Below are 19676 nucleotides of genomic sequence, written 5' to 3'. Positions count from 1 at the left end.
CTGTTAAGGGAAGGAAGCATTTCACATCTAACTAAACCCTCCGGTTGGGTTGCATTTGATGTCCCTTTATCCAGACTCTGCCAAACCACAGGTTGGTCCACACACACACACACACACACACACACATACATATACTCATTCTATCACAGTTGATGTGCATTGCTTAAAATACATGTAGAATTTAGCATGTTTCCCTTACTAAGCAGCTTCTTAAGGAAATGTAAGGCAACAAAATTACCCAGTATGGCCATCATTTCAGATGGTGACCAGATGTAGCTTTTCTTACCGAGTATCTCACTCAGATTACTGAAATTACTGCTGTAGGAAACCTGAATGCAGCACCCAAGTATCCCACACGTTGAACTGCAGAAATCTATACATATATTTTTCTCTGTGAGGCTCTCTGGGCATTTAACCTGAAGATTTCTCAGCATCTTCACAAACAAGTTGACAGCGTATTAAAAATAAACACTGCTTTATTTGCCAGGTTATTAAATGTATATATATATATATATATATAAGTTAGCCAAATGCAACGTTTAAAAAACATTAGTGTATCATATAGACCAGCAACATACATAGCAGACAGAAATGCCACTCTGATTACATGACAGTATGATTCAGGACAAGCAGTACACACACAACAGTACAGAAGTCCATGGATTTCCACTCTTTCCCATTGTCTCCAACTGATATTACATAAAAAAAAACCAACCAAAAAACAATAACATATTATAGAAAAAAAACAGCATAGTGTTTTATAGTAGCACTCATTTTGCAGTCATTTGCTCATCTCATCTCAATCTAATATATAAATACTAGATTTCATCTGGAAACACGATAATCCCTGATTGTATGACACTTGAAAAGCCAATTTGATTATTTTTTGCTAATTCTAATGAAGCAATCTGCTGTAGCTTTACCTGTTGCAGTTCCAATGTGGAAATAACTTCGCTTTGGTCAAAGGACACTTTTAGATGCCTGTTTTGAACATATCAAACCCCGGCCCATTAACAATAACTGCATCCTCTAACCCACCAGGCCATTTTTGCTGGTTTTATCACTTTTCAGGAGCACTTCAGGAAGCACGCTCTTGGATCATCATAATCCTTCTAAGTGTGCCAGTGATCTCTTGCTGTAATACTACTGAATGACAAGCAAAGGCAAACTCTTACACAAACAGGCACTGAATTTCTTTGTGACATTTGCTCTTAATGCAAGAATCATTCACAAAAGACAGTTATTTTGCTGACAACCTTTCAAGTACAGCAAATTAGGACACTTTATTTATTATAGGGCCTAAATAAAGTTCCATATGCAGGAATCTAAAGCTGAATCTTCCAATATTTTTTTTCAATTTCAATGCATGTTTTGCACTGAAGTATCACTTTGCACCTCATCGCTTCACTATTTGAAACAACAGTTTGCTTTGCTAACAGGAGAAAAAAGAACCATGAAATCTAAATTAAGCAGCTTAATTAACAGTACAGATGTACGAAGCAGCAAAGTGCTTGCAGTATATAAGTTCTGGTGTCACATACATAATTATGGTGGCTGATATTTTTCTTTGGCTTACACATTAAGCAGCAGAGCTAGCTTATTCACACACACGTTCCTGCAATAAATCCATTATTTCAAACCGATCCGAATAGATAAGAACACAGTCAGTTCATCATGAACATGAACTGCCAATATGCTCGATCTGCTAAGCAAACTGACAGAATAAGCTGAATAACTTACAGAAATGGAGAGAAATGTACACCTGCTTCAACTCCTTGACTGGCAGCCAAACCATGTTTGCTTGAGGTAGGCACTTCCGTGATAGAACTTTTGCTAGTAATTACAGTTCCACCCAAGACACTGATTTAGAACTCTGTTACAACATTAAGATTATTAGTCAAAAATTGGCTTCGTCTGTTGAAACAAAATCTGGAAAGCATTGGTTGTGGATCTTGTAAACAGTACATTATTGGCTGATATGGCATTGAAATACACTATTTTTATTTGTATATACTTGCAGGGAAGTATAACTTTCAAAGTGCAAATATGTTAAAATCTCTCATCTCTCCAGCCAGTGTACTTGTACATGAGAGAACTCAACAGCCTGGTGCCAGCTGATCCAAGCATTCTGGGTATGGACAGTTGGGCATGAATGGTTTGCATAGCACTAACAAAGACATGTGTGCCGAGGCAGGCATTGCGTGGCTAACACTACACTTACGTGTGCAGGTTCACAGTATCATGATGCCTGCAAGCACACTTTGGAAATGCTCGTTTCCACATAGCGATTGTTTTCACATCTTTTGCCAAACGCAGATAAACAAGGCACTAAGTGTGCAAGTGTCGGTATGTTTTAAATATACAGCAAAATCATTAAAAAAATGCATAACTGCTTAAAAATATAAAACAAGGGCACATCTGTAAACAGCTGGTAGCTACTTTACACAAGTAGTTACTTACCTACTTACACACTCTATAACCAGAAAGGCCCTGTGACAGAACAAAAGAAATACCTTCTTGAAGATTAAAAAGAAAACATGATAATAGAAAGGCTCCTATGTATAAGGACTGTAACAACGTAAACATGGAGTACTTGGCATTCCTAAAATCATCTGAATGTGAATCCTACTCTCTATACAAGCACATGGTTTGATCAATTAACGTGGCAGTCCAACTCCCAACCTGCTGTGCTCTGGAGTCACACTCCACAGCACACGGTATGAGCATGTGATTTTAAGGCCTCAGTTGGCAAAGATGGGAAGAATCCAACCAAAGGAGCAGCTTGGCCCAAAACTTACGTCAAGCACGTTCTTCCAATGGCAAGTTTTGCAATGGAGAAATAAATCAGCTGTATCTCTCCAAATCATATACAGCCTTTAGAAAATTAATTCAATGATTCCACAGTATCTGCATTTAAAGAGCAAACTCTATGGCAGGCATAACTTAATGAAAATAAATTACAGTGGGTATTTTTCCTTCATTAGTATGTATTAACTGAATTCTGTGCCTTAAAATAATTCCAAACGGAATTAAACTGGTATATCTTTAAAAACCTATTCCTTCTATAAAGAGTATAGACATTATAAGCCAGGAAGAAACATTTCAGAAGACACAGTAGATAGAAAAACACCCCAAACCCTAACCCAGCTCTTCTACCAGCAGTGCTTTCTGCTTTTAATGATTCACATTGTAAGGTAATGCTCAGCATTTCCACGGCAGAAGTCCTCTGGGATATCTTTCTCATTCAGCTGGGATACAGGGTAAGGGCTTGGTGATAATGACTGTATGATACCTTCTGAATCCTTGTACTGAGGATCCAAATTACAGGATTGCAAGATTACATTAATTATTTGAAGTGATGCATACATAGAGAATGGTGCCAAAGTCATGTCTTTAAATAGTTTCCACTAAACCTAAAATGCTCAGTATGACTCTCAAAGAGAAGTCTAAAATCTTTGGACCGAAAGCAAAGGGTTGAAGCCGTCCTACAGCCTTCAAGATGATGCATACTGAGCAACCAAAGAAGCTAAAATGAGCTGAATCCCACATAGTTGTTTCTTCAACTACATTGCTCTGGATAACTCCATCCTCCCTTCTGTGGCAATGAACTCCTTTTCCGTAGCTCGTTTATCACCATGGCATAGTCTCTCCTTCAGTTTTTCAAGTTCATACTCATGTAGGATTTTCTGTGTCAAGTATTTTTCACGTTTTATCTTGGCTTTAACATCTGCAGGGACATCAGGGATCATCCACGCTACGAAGAATTTGACGATGAATACAACATGCTGCAAAGTAAATAAATACATAAATAAGGAAGCCAGAGGAAATGATCTGAAGGTAGAAGTGTGACGTAAAATAAACCACTTCTCCTTTAAAACGTTTCCCACTATATAAAAGCCTTAATCCCAAACCATTTATGAACTACCTAGAAAATGTATCAGACGCTAACATCAGAGGGGAATAAACACAGGCAACATACCTCCATAATAATTATAAATGCCAGCTTTGCAGCAAGAATGTGCCAAAACTGCATTGTGTGTAAATATTTCCTCTCATGATCTGGAGGGTACCGATAGTCTCTGTACCTGTTGAATAGACAAATGTGAAGGTGAAATGTCACGTTCAGCCTGAGACAGGCTACAAGCTCAGTGACGCTTACAAGCACATACATCTGTCACTTAAGGAACCTTTTCATCTTGATTTAAACGCTCTGTTTCCTTTCCCAGGAAAAGGTTGCCTTGCAATTTGTTTCAATCTTATGTTTGTTTAAACATTCCCACTCGCAGCACCAGCTTACAAACGAGGATGTGTGAGAAAAATTTTAGATACAGCTTACTTTTTTCTTCCAGGCAACAATCAAATAATATGGGAGTGATGGAACTTACCATGCAATAATTGACAAATATAGAGTGAATGCAACAGATGCTGACAGATTGTGTACTGAACAGATGCAGGGCTTAATGGAAACACATTCTCGATCAGGTGTTCTGCACTCACATGTATAAGTAGGACGGATACCTGGGGCTTTAAAGCATCACAAAGCTCCAGCTTGATTTTGCTTTGTTTTTTCCCTTCACCAAAACAAATATAAACACTAATCTTTTACCAAGGACTTCTCTGAACTTCTCTCCTTCTAGAAGCCTCTAATACTTTCACTTTAAAGGCCATATCTCATTTCCACCTTTGAAGTCTAAACTGCCCCTTTATTGTAGATCCATGGTCATCAAGGCACTGCAGCCTGGAATCCTTTGAAAATATTGGCCAAAGTTGCAACTTAATGGACATACATTTCAGTATGATGAAAATGATATTTAATTTCTAGCAAACTACACAGAACCATACTGGCTTTTTATGTTATATACAAAGGCACAAAACATTTATTATCATACCAACACCAACCTGCATTGTTCAAAACCTTCTGGATTCTGCTTAGGCTTGTTTCTGTCAGGAAAATCTGCGATTTCAAACACTGACAAACTATTGTTTATGTATCCAGACATCGGTGAGTCTTCGCTTTCAGAATAAGCGTAGTAATAAACTAAACGAGGAATCATATCCGATGTGAACGCAACAATAAAAGCCTGGAAATAAAATAGGGAAAAGAAACTGAGCAAGAAAATTTTTGAGGGGATTCATAAAGGGTTTCTGGTACTGAAGCTGTTATATAACCCAGAGTCCACTAAATAGGGGTAAGCACATCTTGGAAAAGATCCTGCCTTTATCCTCTGCTATAAGGACCAGCTGATTTTAAACACTTGGTGAACAAAACATTTTGCAGGTTTGAATTCATGTGAGAAAGGCTGAATGTGAATTCAGTGAGGAAACCAGCCAGGTAATTTGATGAAAGAAAGGGAGTCTTTTTCTCCAGCTGTATTTAAGAAGTCAACTGTGGCTTCTGGCACACTTTGCCTATAAACCTGAGATACTTGAAATGCTCAGGTATCCTACTAGTTTAGCAATAGCTGCGAGTAGTCTTGTTGCCTAGGACATCTACAGATACAATACTGTTGAGTATTCTGCATTAAAAAGATACTGCTTTACATTATACCTAATATCAAATTCTGACATATCATTGTATTTTCAGTGTATAAAAAGTACTCTAAGGTTCAGACTGGCTTCTGCCATTTCAAAGTGATAGAATATGAAGATGTGTGAAGGAAAGATTACAGTCCAATGAAATATGGATTGAGAGCTCCACATATCTTCTGTGTTGCACATGGACAACACAGAAGACTCAGATGGACCATATCTCCATAGGATAATGTGATAAAGTGAATGGTATCAATGAAGGAGATAAAGCATTAACTGGCTTTTAAATCTGCACATTCTGAGCCCATAAAAGAGCGGAAGAGTTGGTTTGGCAGGGTTAGCTTACTTACATTAGTCACAACAGACAAGATGGCCATTCCATTCAGGATTTCTTGCCACACTCCTATGCTATGTGCTTTTGCAGCCACGGGTCTTCTGTACTGAGTAGTTAACTTCCAGGAGTCTACTCGAATCTCCAGGATATTATTCATCAGAGCAAGAAGAGGAGCCAGGGGAAAGGATGCCACAAAGAGAGTAATGAATCCAAACTGAATGACTGTAAGCAGAAAACAGAAAACTGTCAAGGTCTATCCCTAGGAAAGTGTAACATGCCACCTGCAGACAGACAGCAAACGTCCATTGGGCTGCACTTCTCCATCACTAAAATGAAGCGTCTCTTGAAGAATGTGACAGTCCTCACCGCAGATCCAATACTGCCGCTTTATTTTCAAGACAAGAAATGAAACTGAACCTCTTGTCTGACTTAAGCAGCAGATAGTAATAAATCCCAATGCACCAACACGCCCAGGTTTTGTAAAACGTATTTCATATGCGCATCCTGTTTACAGAACCTCTGGAAAAACTCTTTGTTACTCGTGCTCCCCCTGCTGGTCTGCTGGGTTCAGTGCACACCTAAAACGAAATGGATTCCCTCTGATCTGGTTCACAGAGCTCACATCTGCAGCACACACCCTCACAGCAGATCTGGCACTCATCCATCGCTTTGGATTTCCACTGACATCAGCTTGGAAACAGGAATGGGATACGGACTGAGACAGCTGGTTGCAATGAGAAAAATGCTCAGCATTTGAATGAGGGAAACAGTGTTTACAATTTCTATGACATCCCTCCCATTCAGAGATGCACAAGGCACCTTTTCATTTATTTATGATTGGGATTACCTATTTAATCCTTCAGACCCATGAACCCTTTCCTGTTTATTAGATTAAAGTGGTGCAATGAACCCTCAACAATTAGTTGAGATACAGTCTTCTTGGGTCAGTGCAAAGTACCGTATCCTCATTCCAAATCTGTACTGTTAAAACTTACCCATTTCCAGATATTCATAGAAGAGGCCCAGGGCTCCAAACGTCTGCAGATCATGGTCCTGCTCCCAGCGACTATACAAGTTCTCTGGATTACTTCTGGCTTTGCGGCGTCCCCACCAGTTACAAATCCAGCTGCATTTAGAAAGGAAAAGTTCAGAATGAGAAAAGCAGACCAAGCATTCCTTTCTCTAAGCGAACCTCTTGTTTCAATATGCTTTTACAAACACACCTTTCACAAAGAAAAGCAAAAAATCCAAAACTAATTCCTATGCAGTTAATTTGCACGCACTGTTCTTAGCTTTGTCACATGCCAACGTTTGCTTGCACTCCCTTCCTTATAACACAGGAATCACAGTGTAAAAGAACTTACGGTACAATGGCCTCTTGGATATTTCCCCAGATCTGTTTGCCAGCCATGACTATGGTGAGCTGTGTCGTCAATTCAATCAAGCAGCCTGCAGGATCACACTGACAGAGACAGATTGGGGGATTAACAGACATGAATAATGGACATTACCCAGATAAAATACATTCTACTGTTGCATAATTTAAAGAAAGGAGAGAAGGAAAAATCTTAAAATCTCTTAGGATGATAATTAATTCTCACCTGGCCTGCCAGCTAAGATACAGCTTTCAACAAGGCCACTATAGAAAGGCACTAAATGCTCAGCGTGCTTGATAAAGCACATGCTCAAACATAATGATCATAATGAAAGAAAGAGTAACTCAGAGATCCTTCAGACTGGACGCTATGAGGAGGGAGCAGCAGGATCTGGGTGCAGCAGGAGCCCCATTGTCCCAGCCAAGGGAATCTATGGTGCCTGAGCAGCTCTGAGCACCAGGCCAACCCTGACCTAGCAAGCACCTACATTTTCTGTTCATTTCCCACATGCAGAAATTTAAATAACTGCCAGTATTTAGTCTCTGTTGTTTGCCAAGAGCACTATCTTCAAAATTTCAGCTCTTTAGTGTGGCCTTCTTAAGAGATTAGTAGTCAAGTTGCACTAAGAGATGCTCTATCACTAATCATACTCTATTACTTCTTTGTATTTTGCTTGAAGTTTTTCCTTTACTATTGAGTTCCATGTAACACTTCATTAAACACCATGTTTCATCTCCATACAGACAGCATAATCAGCAATGATGCATGAAAGAAGCAAAGCCTTACAGAGGTGCCTCTTACTAGATAATTTCTGTGAAAATGCAGCTATAAGTTAGCAGGGACACATAAAAACCAGCAGCCATTTCTATTTCTCTTAGCTTTCCCCAGTGTAGAGGTTTACCTTTAAAACATACAGTGAGATCCACTGATATTCCAGGAGAAGTGGGGCCAGGAATAGCACTCAGATTTCTCACCCTTATGGCTGAGAGTCACAACTTTCCACTACCAGGTTTTCCCTGACTACCAACAACAGGAAAAGTACTTGGAACCCCTCTCTACTCCAACCCAAGGTTCCTCTCACTGCAGACCAGACTTGCAGCTGGATATTTGTAACTCCAAAGACCGAAAGGGATGAAGAGTTTAATTACTTTATTATAAATACCACCTTAATCAAGAAATCCTACCTCTTCATTTCGCCAGCGATTAAACATGTATGTGTATGCACCTGGGTAACCCACAAACTTTCCTTTGAAGAAGGCCACATAGAAGCAGGATGAGTAGTAGTTGACAAACTGGAACAGAAACATTTTCATAGTGAGCCTATTCTCATACTCCATGTGAGTTCTGGGAATCTCTGTGAAATGAGAAAACAGTAACTTGATTTTCCTTCATTCTCTTGAGAGGATTCAGTTTCCATAAATACTCATTGCCCACAATGCTCTTATATCCCAAAGGAAATGAACACAAAATCAAAAATACCCTCCAAATTCATTTCAGCAGTTGGAGCTCCTGTTCTGAAGCACCCTGCTCTTAATTTACAAGGCACTGTTCTAAGTAGGCAAACAAGTGGGAATTCATTCTTGAAATGTTTATAGCCTTCTTCATAGCATCTAATATCGTTTATTTTACCTCCAAATCTCTTATCTCAGAAATATCACACCTCAACCAGCATCTAATGGAGTCTTCTAGAGTGTGACAATTCTAATGTTGACGATGGGCAGGATAAGCAACATTTTTGCTTTGCTGCAGTGCTATTTTTGCATGTTCTGCATACATGCAGCTTAAATTGACATCAGCTGAAACCAGACAGGCCCAGTGCCTCTCAAATGAGAAATTCAGAGTGGGGAAGAATGGGGTAGGATACAGGCTGCATGGGGAAGTGTACTTCATAGATGTGTGGACATAGAGCACTAAAGGACATGGTGTAGTGATAGAACTCCATATAGCAGGGGCTGATGGCTGGACTTGATGACTTTGAAGGTCTTTTCCAACCTGATCTTTGTGACAGTTGACATCACTAAGCCTTTGCTTAAAGTTTGCCTATCTCCATAATCACATTTTCATCACGTTTACCTTCTTTTTTTATCACAAAAATTCAAGTTCCTCTTCAGGAACTTGAATGTGAAAAATATGTTGACCTCACCAGCCCTACACTAAAGCCATTTCACATCTGAGTACTTTCAGGGATACAACGTTTATCCAAAAGTAAGATCTGGCTTAGCACTTTTTGAAGAATATAGGAGTGAAGGGAGCTAGAACAGACACTAAACCACACCGCTAAGCCTATGCTGGCTGCATTTCATAGTGCTGCCATGGGAGGGCAGCAGTCCCACAGAAGTAAATGAATTCCCTTAACTGACAACCACAGGCAGTGCTGGCTCGTAAGAAATTAATGCCCCACACTTCTAAGCAGAAAAATAATATAACTGAGCCTTCATGATCGTAATTCATGACTTTTGAGAAAGAAAGACCAACATTTATTGCTTCTTCTGTCTTTTCTTGGTCTAATTGGATGATCTTTTAGGTCTTTTCCAACCGTGGTGATTCTATGATTCTATTGCTCTCTATAACTTCCTGAAGGGAGGTTGCAGTGAGCTGGGGGTCAGTCTCTTCTCGTGTCATTAGTGACAGGACCAGAGGGAATGGTTTCAAGCTATGGCAGAGGAGATTCAGGCTGGACATTAGGAAATATTATTTCTCAGAAAGGGTGGTCAGGCACTGGAATGGGCTGCCCAGTGAGGTGGTGGAGTCACTGACAATGGGGGTGTTCAAGGAACGACTGGATGTTGTGTTGAGGGACATGGTTTAGTGGGAGCTATTGGTAATAGGTGAATGGTTGGACTGGATGATCTTTTAGGTCTTTTCCAACCTTGGCGGTTCTATGATTCTAACTCAATTCACAATGATTTTTAACTATTGTAATTATGTTCTAATTATGAACTGTGACTGACTCTGTCAGGCTAGTTTTAGTACATGCAAATGCAGCACTATGAGAAAGGAGCTTACAGTAGCTACTGAAATGCAGGGAAAATGTTTAGCATGGCCATGGATACCAAGTGAAGCTGCAAACAATAAACAACTCTATTTCAGCTTCTACTTCCAGCCGTTCCTTCTGAGTTCTGTCTTCATTTATGCTGCTTACCCATATCAGTGATCCAGATAGCTATTTTCTCATATATGAAATTCAGTATCATGATGATGACAAAATTGAGGCAAGAGGCTGTGACTGAAGTTGCCAGCTGAGGGGTCAGTAATCCACTGATGGGCTGCAGAGTCTGAGTGTTTTCCATGAGGCTTGCGAAGGCAGCATAGACTGCAAGGCGATAGACGATCACAGCTATCATGCTAGCTATGATCAGAGACACCTAAAGAAAGGAGAGATTTCAGACACACAGCTCAGCATAACTATAACACGTGCATCTTTTGAAGTAAGGTCAGCATCATGCTTCATACTTCAATTCTTTATGAGTTCAGCAGCACCGAAATGCAAAGTACACAAATAATTTGTTATACTAGATACATTAAAACCACTAAAATTACTTTGTTAACAAAAGACAAGCTGAATTGTGCAGAAAGATACAGATTCAGGAATGGAAATGGGTAAGACAAGTTAGGTTATATTGTCCACCCTGAAATTCACTCTACGGATATTTCTATACTTCACAGTAGTGAATAATAATACTTAGTTTATTTACCTTTGCTGCACAATTTTTTAGTATAGCATGTAAGTCAGAGAAGTTACCTCTAATGCTGTAACATCTCTTTAAATAACTAGCTATTGATGGATTTCCAGTCTCTTTGCCCTCTGAATTGAAATGCATTTTGCATGACAGTAGGAAATCAGCAGGACAGTAACATGTACCAAGCTACCACACTAGTACGTGTTAATACCATAATCAGTGGTGATCAGCAGCTGTGATAGATGTTAACATGATGATTCAAAAAGAGATGCTCACCCAGAACAACACTGTAGTTCCTGAGATGCAGAACCGCACAGCCTGGCTTGTTAGAGGCAAATAAGGCTCCATTTCCTGAAACAGTCAAGCAAGCACAGCATAGTTCACAAATCTATCATTTTATTCTAACTTCAAGCAGCAAACAGAGCTCTCAGCAGCTGTGTGAAAGTAACCACATCCGAGGCAAACTGCTCAGAACTACTCTCTCTCTCTAATGGAGTAGACAGGATAGGATTTTGGATGTGCAGAAAAATAACAATAAAAAACAGGACAGAAGTGGCCACAGCAATTCTAAGAGTAAAGATAGTACCTGGAAATAATGGTTAAACCTTTGCAAAGCATCAACCAGTAGCTGAAGGAAAAAGACCAACATGTCCATTGCAGGAAGAGGACAGAACCATTATAGTAATGCTAGGTAAGCTGTTGTAGAGTGCTGAGTTCAGACCGGACTGAATTTTAGGGAATTGATGTCAAGATATCCTAAATCAATCATTGACTTGGATGTACCATGCTTTTCCACACAGCCAGAAAGCATTGTCCCCCACTCCTTCAATTTTGGAATTGAAGAAATGGCTACATTCATTAGTTGCCCATCTCTGCCGCAGCATCAGGCAGCTGGATCTTACCCAAAAGAGTATTCCCACATAGCACAAGAACAGCTTCCCATGTTGGTGTAAAGGTCTCTCTTTCTCAACCAATTCTAATTCCTAAAATACCACATTGCATGTATTAAGAAATGCTCATTTAGAAATGAATGACGGTGGAAAACAATTTAGTAGCAAGTAATCTGAACTTGATAAATCCTCAGGCCAGGCCACTGTGGCATATTTCTACTGCTCTTGGACAAAGAAACCCCAGTTACTACAGGCCAGCACAATATTAAGCATGCCATCAGTGACTATATACTGAACCAACCAGCACCACTATCAATACTCCCATCTCCAATGATTATGAGCTCTTTAATTATGGTAACAGAGGATCTATTAATGGAACTATAAAACCAGAAAAGGTACAACAATAGATATCAGGGTGATATCTATCAATGATCCTTGGGGTCCCTTCCAACGCAAGCCATTCTATGATTCTATGATCTGGTGACTTTACATAGGCTCATAACCTTTCTATACCTATTCATAAACAACATCTATATTCTGTACAAGGGAACGAATGTCTCACACATTCTAGGCAAGTTAAGCAATTTTCTACCTGGGAACAAAATACCGACAATAATGTGGCGCAATGACTGGAAGCCTTCATTATTTATGTAAATAATTATTCTGCTATAATCAGCAAAAGCAGACTTCACTTACGTTCTAGTTAAATTGTTTAGCACTGTGAGGATGATGCCAATACTATTTTAATAGCAAATGAGGTATTAATTAAAGCCAGAAGATGGCTAATTTCTATTTCAGTGCACCTAGTACTTGGCATCATGGCCAGGAATAATGAAGAAATGGTTTTGTAGCTGAAGCAAATCTAGTCTTGAGATGCAAGAAACTCAGTGACCTGTATCTATATCATCTTACCCAGTCTGCAGAATTAATTTATTTGAAGCCACTGCTCAGTATTGCACATAATCTAATATAGTGAAATTATACTACAGTGTGGCCAACCTGCTCAGTTTGCTGTAACTGGGGATTGATAAGGATCACTGCTAAACCCAGCCACACAAAAGCTTCTGAAAATCCACCAAGGTAATAAATTTATGTGTCATAAAATAAAGGATTATGCAGTCATTGAATTTTTATGGCAAATTTTAATGCATAGTTATAAAGCATAGAATAGTGCAGTATCTTGGTCACAGATAAAAACATATCAAGGTCCAATTTCTATCTCTTGAATGAATTCCAAATAAGTTGCCTGACTTATGAGAGCTGTATGGATGTAGAGAGAACAGCCTTTTCCCTCAGACAGCTACATTAACCCGTGCCATATTTGAGTGCTGCAAGGTGCTTTGTTTCACCAGACCACAGCTTTTGGTCCACACTGTAGATAAGCGCTGCCCACAAGCCAGGCCACTACTTCCCTTTCCTCACACGATTGTGCTTTCCTGCAGCACAGGACCTCAGAGCACACCAAGGCAATGAACTACTTCTGATCTCCCCCTCTCTTTCCATGGCAGCAGAACCACAGTTGTTCCGCTGGTTTTTGCTACTGCAGAGCTATGGAAGGAAGTGGAGGTTTTGAATTGAAGTGTATACAGGCAGGCAAACTAGCACATAGCACGCAACAGGTAGGCACCTGTTTGCAATGAGCTTAACTAACTTGGCAAAAATTATCATTTGCTTGAAACTCTTTTCCTGAGCACGCAGAAAGCAATACTTTGGCAGAACTATGCTCAAAATAATAGCTCCTGTCTTCAAAGGTCTCTGTATGAATTCAGTATGCAAGATGCTGGTGTGACAGCAAGAATGTTAACACTGAATGTGTGGAGGGGAAAGGAGAGACAGAAAAACTCACAAGAAATAGATTTAGCATGTGTATTTCCACATAACATTGGAGGTACACCTGAAAAACAAGGCTACTGTTGATGTAACAATGATGTTTCCCAAGCTCTGGCTAAGTTCTGTTGTTCCCTTACTGTACTCATATCTAGGGGAAGTAAGTTACTCATATGCAATTCCAGAATAAAGAAGACTGATTTAAATACACTTCAAATTAAGGTGATGGATGTTGTACTGGAATGCAACTATCTAAGCCTTAAATGTGTGAAATAATTCCTACCTAAATGTAAATGATGATTAACTTCCAGTAGGTATTCAGACTATTCAGCATAGTCAAAAAGCATGGTTAAATATATCTCTATTAGATTTCATAGCATGGTCTTCAGCAACCTTTATCTCTGGTGTTCCCCAGCAATGTGTTTGTATATCTGAGGGAAAACCACAGCTGGTTGCACCAGTCTGTCTTTAGGTGAAGACATGTGTGTCTGTATGGGAAACATACAATCCATAAGTGTCTGTATAGGAAACTGTTGATTACAGCCTGAACCTCTGATTAACCATATGAGGCAAGTGACAGGTCAGCTGCGGCAGCATAGGTGAAGTTAATTCAGCTGTACTCCTGGAACGGGTGGAGCTTGACTCCATCTCTCCTAGATCCCATTTAAGGGCTGACCACCACTAAGGCAGCATCTCTTTCTGGAGATTGCTCCTGTGTGGAGTTTCTACAGCAAGCCTTAACTTTGATGAGCATCTCAACTGTGAATCCTTCCTATATAACCTCTGGCTATCCATCTACTTTACCTTTGTATTATTACAACTCTACAGTGTTTTACTGATCTTGACCTAGTGATTAAACACAGAACTCACGCACCAAACTATCTTGCAGCACGCAACTGAATGTGCAATTGTGTCCACCCAGTCTGTATGTTACCTGAGTCACAGGATTCTTCTTCTTTTGGGTACATTTGGCCTCATACTCTGGCCTCAGCTGGAGTTGTTGCTGTTCCTCTTCAAAATCAACCAAATCCCACTCGTATTTCAATCTTGCTTGCCTCCTCTTCCAGAACTCCAAGAAAAGCGTAACTGTTGAATGTGTTTTAAACAGAGATGTGAACAACCTTCTAAACCAATTAAGCTTGTTTCTGTACTGGCTCCTATTCTTCAGGCTGTTATTTTCTCTCACAATATGACTCATCTATTTTTATTGGCTACCTTTTGAATTTCAGAGCTAAGACTTAAACACAGATTAAGTGCATTTGTTAGTTAATTTAATTAAGAGGATGAAATGAGAAATGCCAGGAAATGGCTATTGGCATGCTTATAATAACCATGCTCAATTACAGCTGTCATTCTTTCTCACATACAAATAATAATACAGAATTAGAAAAAAAAAATAACAACCCTGTGATAATTCAATTAATTGCTTGTGTATAACTGTGTAACACGTGAACAACTATTACAAGTAAGCAGAGCTGTTTTCAAAGATTACATTCAAGGTCTTTTGTTGCTTTTGGATGGTTATTTGATATGATGGTTATTCAAGAGATAGGGGACGTCCGATGCTTTGTGTGGTGAAAAGGGAGCTTAGCTTTAAGTCTGCTGTTTAATAACATTATATATATAGAGAGAGAGAGATTAGAAGGAACTCCTTTCATATGTTAACAGCTATAAAATTATATTACCATAAAATGTTTTAAAAGCCTTCTGTAAACTAATTTAAAATGTAAACCTTTGGTCATCTGATTGCTCTTATTTGAGGTAGAGAGACTCCATAGCTTATACAGCCACAGAAAGGCTTATCTTTTGCAGTTCTAAAGTCTTTCCCTGCTATTTCCTGTATGAGTGATCTATGTTACTCAAAGGCTAGAGCTTAAAACCATAGCAAGTTTAGGAAAACAGCAATACAAAATAACCTCATTCAAAATTAGTTTTTTGAGAAATCTAGATCCTTTGATTACAAATGCATTAGAGCACAGACCTGTGTCTGTTAATGGAAGATTTGCAACCAAATTGAAAACTTAGTTATATCTCATATAACGTTCCGCCCAGCGGACATTGTATTTAGGGAATGAGAAATAACAACATTGATATCCTGCATCTGTAAGGATGTACAGACTTCAGGAAAAGGACTTATGTGCAAAATGATCTAATCTTAGAGTCTGAGCTGGTTTCAGTTAGTGTGAGCCCATGCTTACAGGCAGACTCAGAAGATGCATCTATTTCCACATCATCAAAACTCTGTCATACTGTAATGTATAAACTTCACTGGAACAGAATCCAAGTGATTTTCATCCTAACAATGCTGTTAATAATCACTTTTGCACTGGAGGCAGGATATTAAAGACATCAACCCTCTTTCTTCACACCTCTCTCAGTTTGGTCAAGATTTCTCTACTGCTTGACCTAAAACTTATTAGCAAAAATACTCACCCCATATGCCCATGAAAATGGCAAAAAAAAGAGTTGCCACGTTGTCAAACAAATGGGAATACTGCGACAGAACACAGAGAAAACATTTAGTAACAAACCAGTTTTCAGTGTGAACAAACATGAGAAGGGGCTGAAGAAGCATGTACTGACCTCTGAGGACTCACAGGTGGTGTTTAGTCTCCAGTATTCACAGTCTCGGTCACAAAGAGGACACATGATGATCTCTCCTCCAATTGCAGGATCACAGATCTCTTTGCTGAGAAGAGAAACATTGTACAGTATATGTTTTTATAGCATATTAAGAGCTGCTACATGAACTGTGTTTCCTCAAAAGCAAAGATGTTGAAGCTTCTTTTGTTCAGAAACTCAGCATCTGCAGCTTAACAGAGAAGCCAAGGGCAAGTGAATTTTATAATCCTGTGAATACCTCTCCTCTCCAGAGAAAAACTGAACGTATATAGCACTATTCCCCAGTGAATTCTGAACGTAACTAGTGCAAGTCTCACAGTGACAGAACAGATGAGAGCAATTGTATTCTGTGTAGAGATAAATGTAGGCAAAAAGCTAGTTCCTGAGTTCTGATTTGCTACCTTTGGCAGTTTAAACTTAACTTTTTATCAAAGACTTATTTATAAAGCTGAACCCTGAGTTTATAAGCTGAGTTTATAAGCTCATTACCTGTCTTTCTACATGAACAATGCTTTTGCTTTAGTTAGCTTATAACATTGCAAGCTCAGGAGATTTTTAACATTACACTCACCTGCTCATATTTTCATCCATTGTAAACAAGCCATAAAGAAAACAGATTACGCCAACGACTGCAGCAAGGAATAGCATCTCAGTGTAAAATCCTAGCCAGGCAAAATAGATTCCAATCTTTTCACCATAGTACTTCCTGTGTACAAAAACAAACAGAAAACCCAACAAATCAATGAAGCAATTTGAATGAATAAAACACACAGCCTCTTTTGACCCCCCTTTCTCCACTCCTGCATCCTTCCCCAAGAGCTCCAGCTTCAACCATTCTCTTCCCCAGAGGACAATGTAAATGAAGATACACTTTTTAATTCTCTATAGAGGCATATGAACAGGCACAATGGTTCTGATCACACAGTTGGAATGTAAAGGTAGTTTATCACAGGAATAGAACTGGTTATGTAGTAGAAGGGCAGCTGCAACCCATGAATTCAGTAATACAGCCATTCTTAAGCTGATATGAGCTGAATCAAAGAAATCTTGGCTAAGGTTAGTTTAACTTCAGGTTTAACACTGAGTAATGACTCAAGCTTCAGAAAATGATTTCATCAACATTTTGAAAGTTTCAAATAATTCTTTAAGAACTGTGGCAGATACTGATTATAAATTGAAAGATACTCTTTACATGCATTCACATCTATCAATCCCAGGAGTGCTGGCTAGACTGGATAAGGCTTTATTTACAGAACAGCATTTTCTCAGTTGCTACTTAAAATGCTACTATGTTCTCCAAGGACTCAGGGCCCTCTGATTCTCTGTCTGATTCTCACCAGGTCTTCATCCAATAAAAATATCCCAGCAAGAAAAAAATACAAATCTTTAAGTATATTATATTCAACTGGCTTTCACTGTAATATCAAGGAGACAGTATTTTACCTGATGAGATCCAATGGCTGCTCTTTGTAGAACCGCAAGAAACGGGCCCACTCCATGTATAGCGTGTATCTCTCGTTGTCACAGTTTGGATCACTTGCTTTTTTCCAGTACTGGCACTGTGAGCAAATCAGAGGAAAGGCAAAACAGCTCATCGACAGACTCAAACACTAAATTGAAAGAATTGAGCATTAATAATGACACACATGTCTTAATAGGCAGTTAAAATAACTTGCAAATCACTCAACCACGCTCTCCATCAGCACTTTAAGTACAGACTTCTTCATATATGCATGTTCTAAACACCATTTCACTCCCAACTTAAGTCCTTTCCTCTGTGCTCAGAAGCAGTCTCATTATAAATCCCACAGCTGCAAGCATTTCACTGAGAGCTGTATAGCCAAAGAATCTAAGCCAGAGCTGCCCCCTGCCCCTTGTCATTGCACTGGCATGTACTCAGTGCTGCAGTTTATTGAAGTTGAATGGCACAAAATGAAGTTCTGACTAATTTACTCTAGTAACGTTCATCACATATAAAAAAGATATTCGTAGCACTGCTCCTTAATGTTTTTTGGTGTTCCCAACAGCAGGAGGTACTTTATAGCAGCAGTACAGCCTAGAGTCTCATCAGCTACACCCCCCCCTGTATAAACTTACATTTATCTTTCTAACATATTACCACAATCTGTATCATAAACATTACAGGAATATACTGTGGAATAAATTTCCTTGAAATTATGTGACTGACTTTTTAAAGTAGACCCCAGAAACTCATCAGTGGGAAGAAACCTCTCAAAACATAAAAGGCCAGCAATAAGACTGGCAGATATTTCTTGTGTACTGCAAAACAGAATCAATTACTGGGACTAACTGAAAGGGTCTGGGCACATTCTCGTTTCTGCTGCAAACAGCAGTGTCACAGTAGGTGAAAGATAAAGCACTGACAAATACTCAAGAGAATAGAATGCTAAAATACTTACATCGTGAAGAGGGTAAGCAGCTGAATAGGTGCCATTATTCAGCAGTCTTTTAATCCCAAACTTCTTCTTCCCTTCTTCTGTTCCATATGGACAACGTGTAAGTATATAATTAACCTGAGATTCAAACACATGAATTTCATTCTTTTCCCACTTTAAGGCCGCTTAACAGAATTCTATTGGCTGTGCACTGTGTGTCATCTGCAAGATTACATCTGTAACATGTGAAGGAAAAAGTAGTTCTTTGGAAGGCCCTACCCTGCATGACCTGCCTGGAGAAGTACAGAAGAGCCACTCTTAAATACATTAATCCAGCATTCTAAGAAAGTTGTGCAGACATGTAGCCTTCCTTGTATTTACCCACAGGCACAACAGGTCACATTCTCCTTCCTTGAACATGTATTCCTACAGTCAGTGTAAATTAACATGTAAATGACAGTGGACAGAAGTCGTATACGTACTATTCTGTTTCTCATAGACGGCGAGAAGAAAGTGCTTTCATCATTAATGAGGTACAGCTCCTGCTTGTCCTTGCTGAATGGTGCAGTGAAATAATCCGGCTCTGGATGCATCACTTTCTCAGGCAGCCTGAACGGTGTAAGCATGCAGTCCAGGGGGTTCTCCACCGTTGAGGGAATGTCATTTTCCCTGATGGGAACTTTAATGTTCAGCACTTCCGCATATGTGATCAGAACCTCCCACGGGGCATGGATCTTCACAAAGTAAATTTTGCCATCTTCAGATTCCTGTCCCATAGAAGTTAAAGCTGACATCAGAATTACTGCGTTTTACTGTGAATGGCTGACTGTTACTGCAGTTAATCTTTGCACCATTAAATGCTTTTCAGACTACATTCACCTTGCACTGCAAGGCCTAGTCATGCTCACTGCATGCTGAGGGCATTGGAAATGTGAGGGTTCACTGTTCAGTGTTGCCACTTGGCAGCCCAGCTGCCCTGCAGGGTGCTTTGCTTCCTGGAGGAGCAGTACTTATACAGCAAA

At 39.4% G+C, this 19676-nt stretch overlaps 1 protein-coding gene across 8 annotated transcripts in view; it reads right to left on the bottom strand.

Annotated features, from left to right (window-relative positions):
* Window positions 1-458: 458 nt before the first annotated feature.
* The window catches only part of ANO5 (anoctamin 5), a 46297-nt gene continuing 27079 nt past the window's right edge, over window positions 459-19676 (bottom strand). For 4 of the 8 annotated variants that reach the window (XM_015863398.2, XM_015863400.2, XM_015863397.2 and 1 more), the window contains 16 exons: window positions 19137-19421; window positions 18679-18792; window positions 17702-17868; window positions 16830-16964; window positions 16220-16325; window positions 16070-16130; window positions 14571-14722; window positions 11196-11270; window positions 10382-10604; window positions 8424-8593; window positions 7228-7325; window positions 6859-6989; window positions 5880-6085; window positions 4900-5081; window positions 3980-4085; window positions 3458-3785 (listed from right to left, as the gene is read on the bottom strand). In XM_015863398.2, coding sequence (XP_015718884.1) covers window positions 3564-3785; window positions 3980-4085; window positions 4900-5081; window positions 5880-6085; window positions 6859-6989; window positions 7228-7325; window positions 8424-8593; window positions 10382-10604; window positions 11196-11270; window positions 14571-14722; window positions 16070-16130; window positions 16220-16325; window positions 16830-16964; window positions 17702-17868; window positions 18679-18792; window positions 19137-19421 — 2433 coding nt within the window. In that variant the 3' untranslated portion in view covers window positions 3458-3563. Of the gene's footprint in view, window positions 3786-3979; window positions 4086-4899; window positions 5082-5879; window positions 6086-6858; window positions 6990-7227; window positions 7326-8423; window positions 8594-10381; window positions 10605-11195; window positions 11271-14570; window positions 14723-16069; window positions 16131-16219; window positions 16326-16829; window positions 16965-17701; window positions 17869-18678; window positions 18793-19136; window positions 19422-19676 lie in introns of all 8 variants that reach the window. The other 4 variants (XM_015863399.2, XM_032444919.1, XM_015863396.2 and 1 more) reach the window with 3 other exon arrangements.

The sequence above is a fragment of the Coturnix japonica genome, chromosome 5 (assembly GCF_001577835.2).
Source record: "Coturnix japonica isolate 7356 chromosome 5, Coturnix japonica 2.1, whole genome shotgun sequence".
Taxonomy (NCBI): domain Eukaryota; kingdom Metazoa; phylum Chordata; class Aves; order Galliformes; family Phasianidae; genus Coturnix; species Coturnix japonica.
Note: the sequence above shows the minus strand (reverse complement) of the source record. Positions and strands in the feature narration are given on the sequence as shown.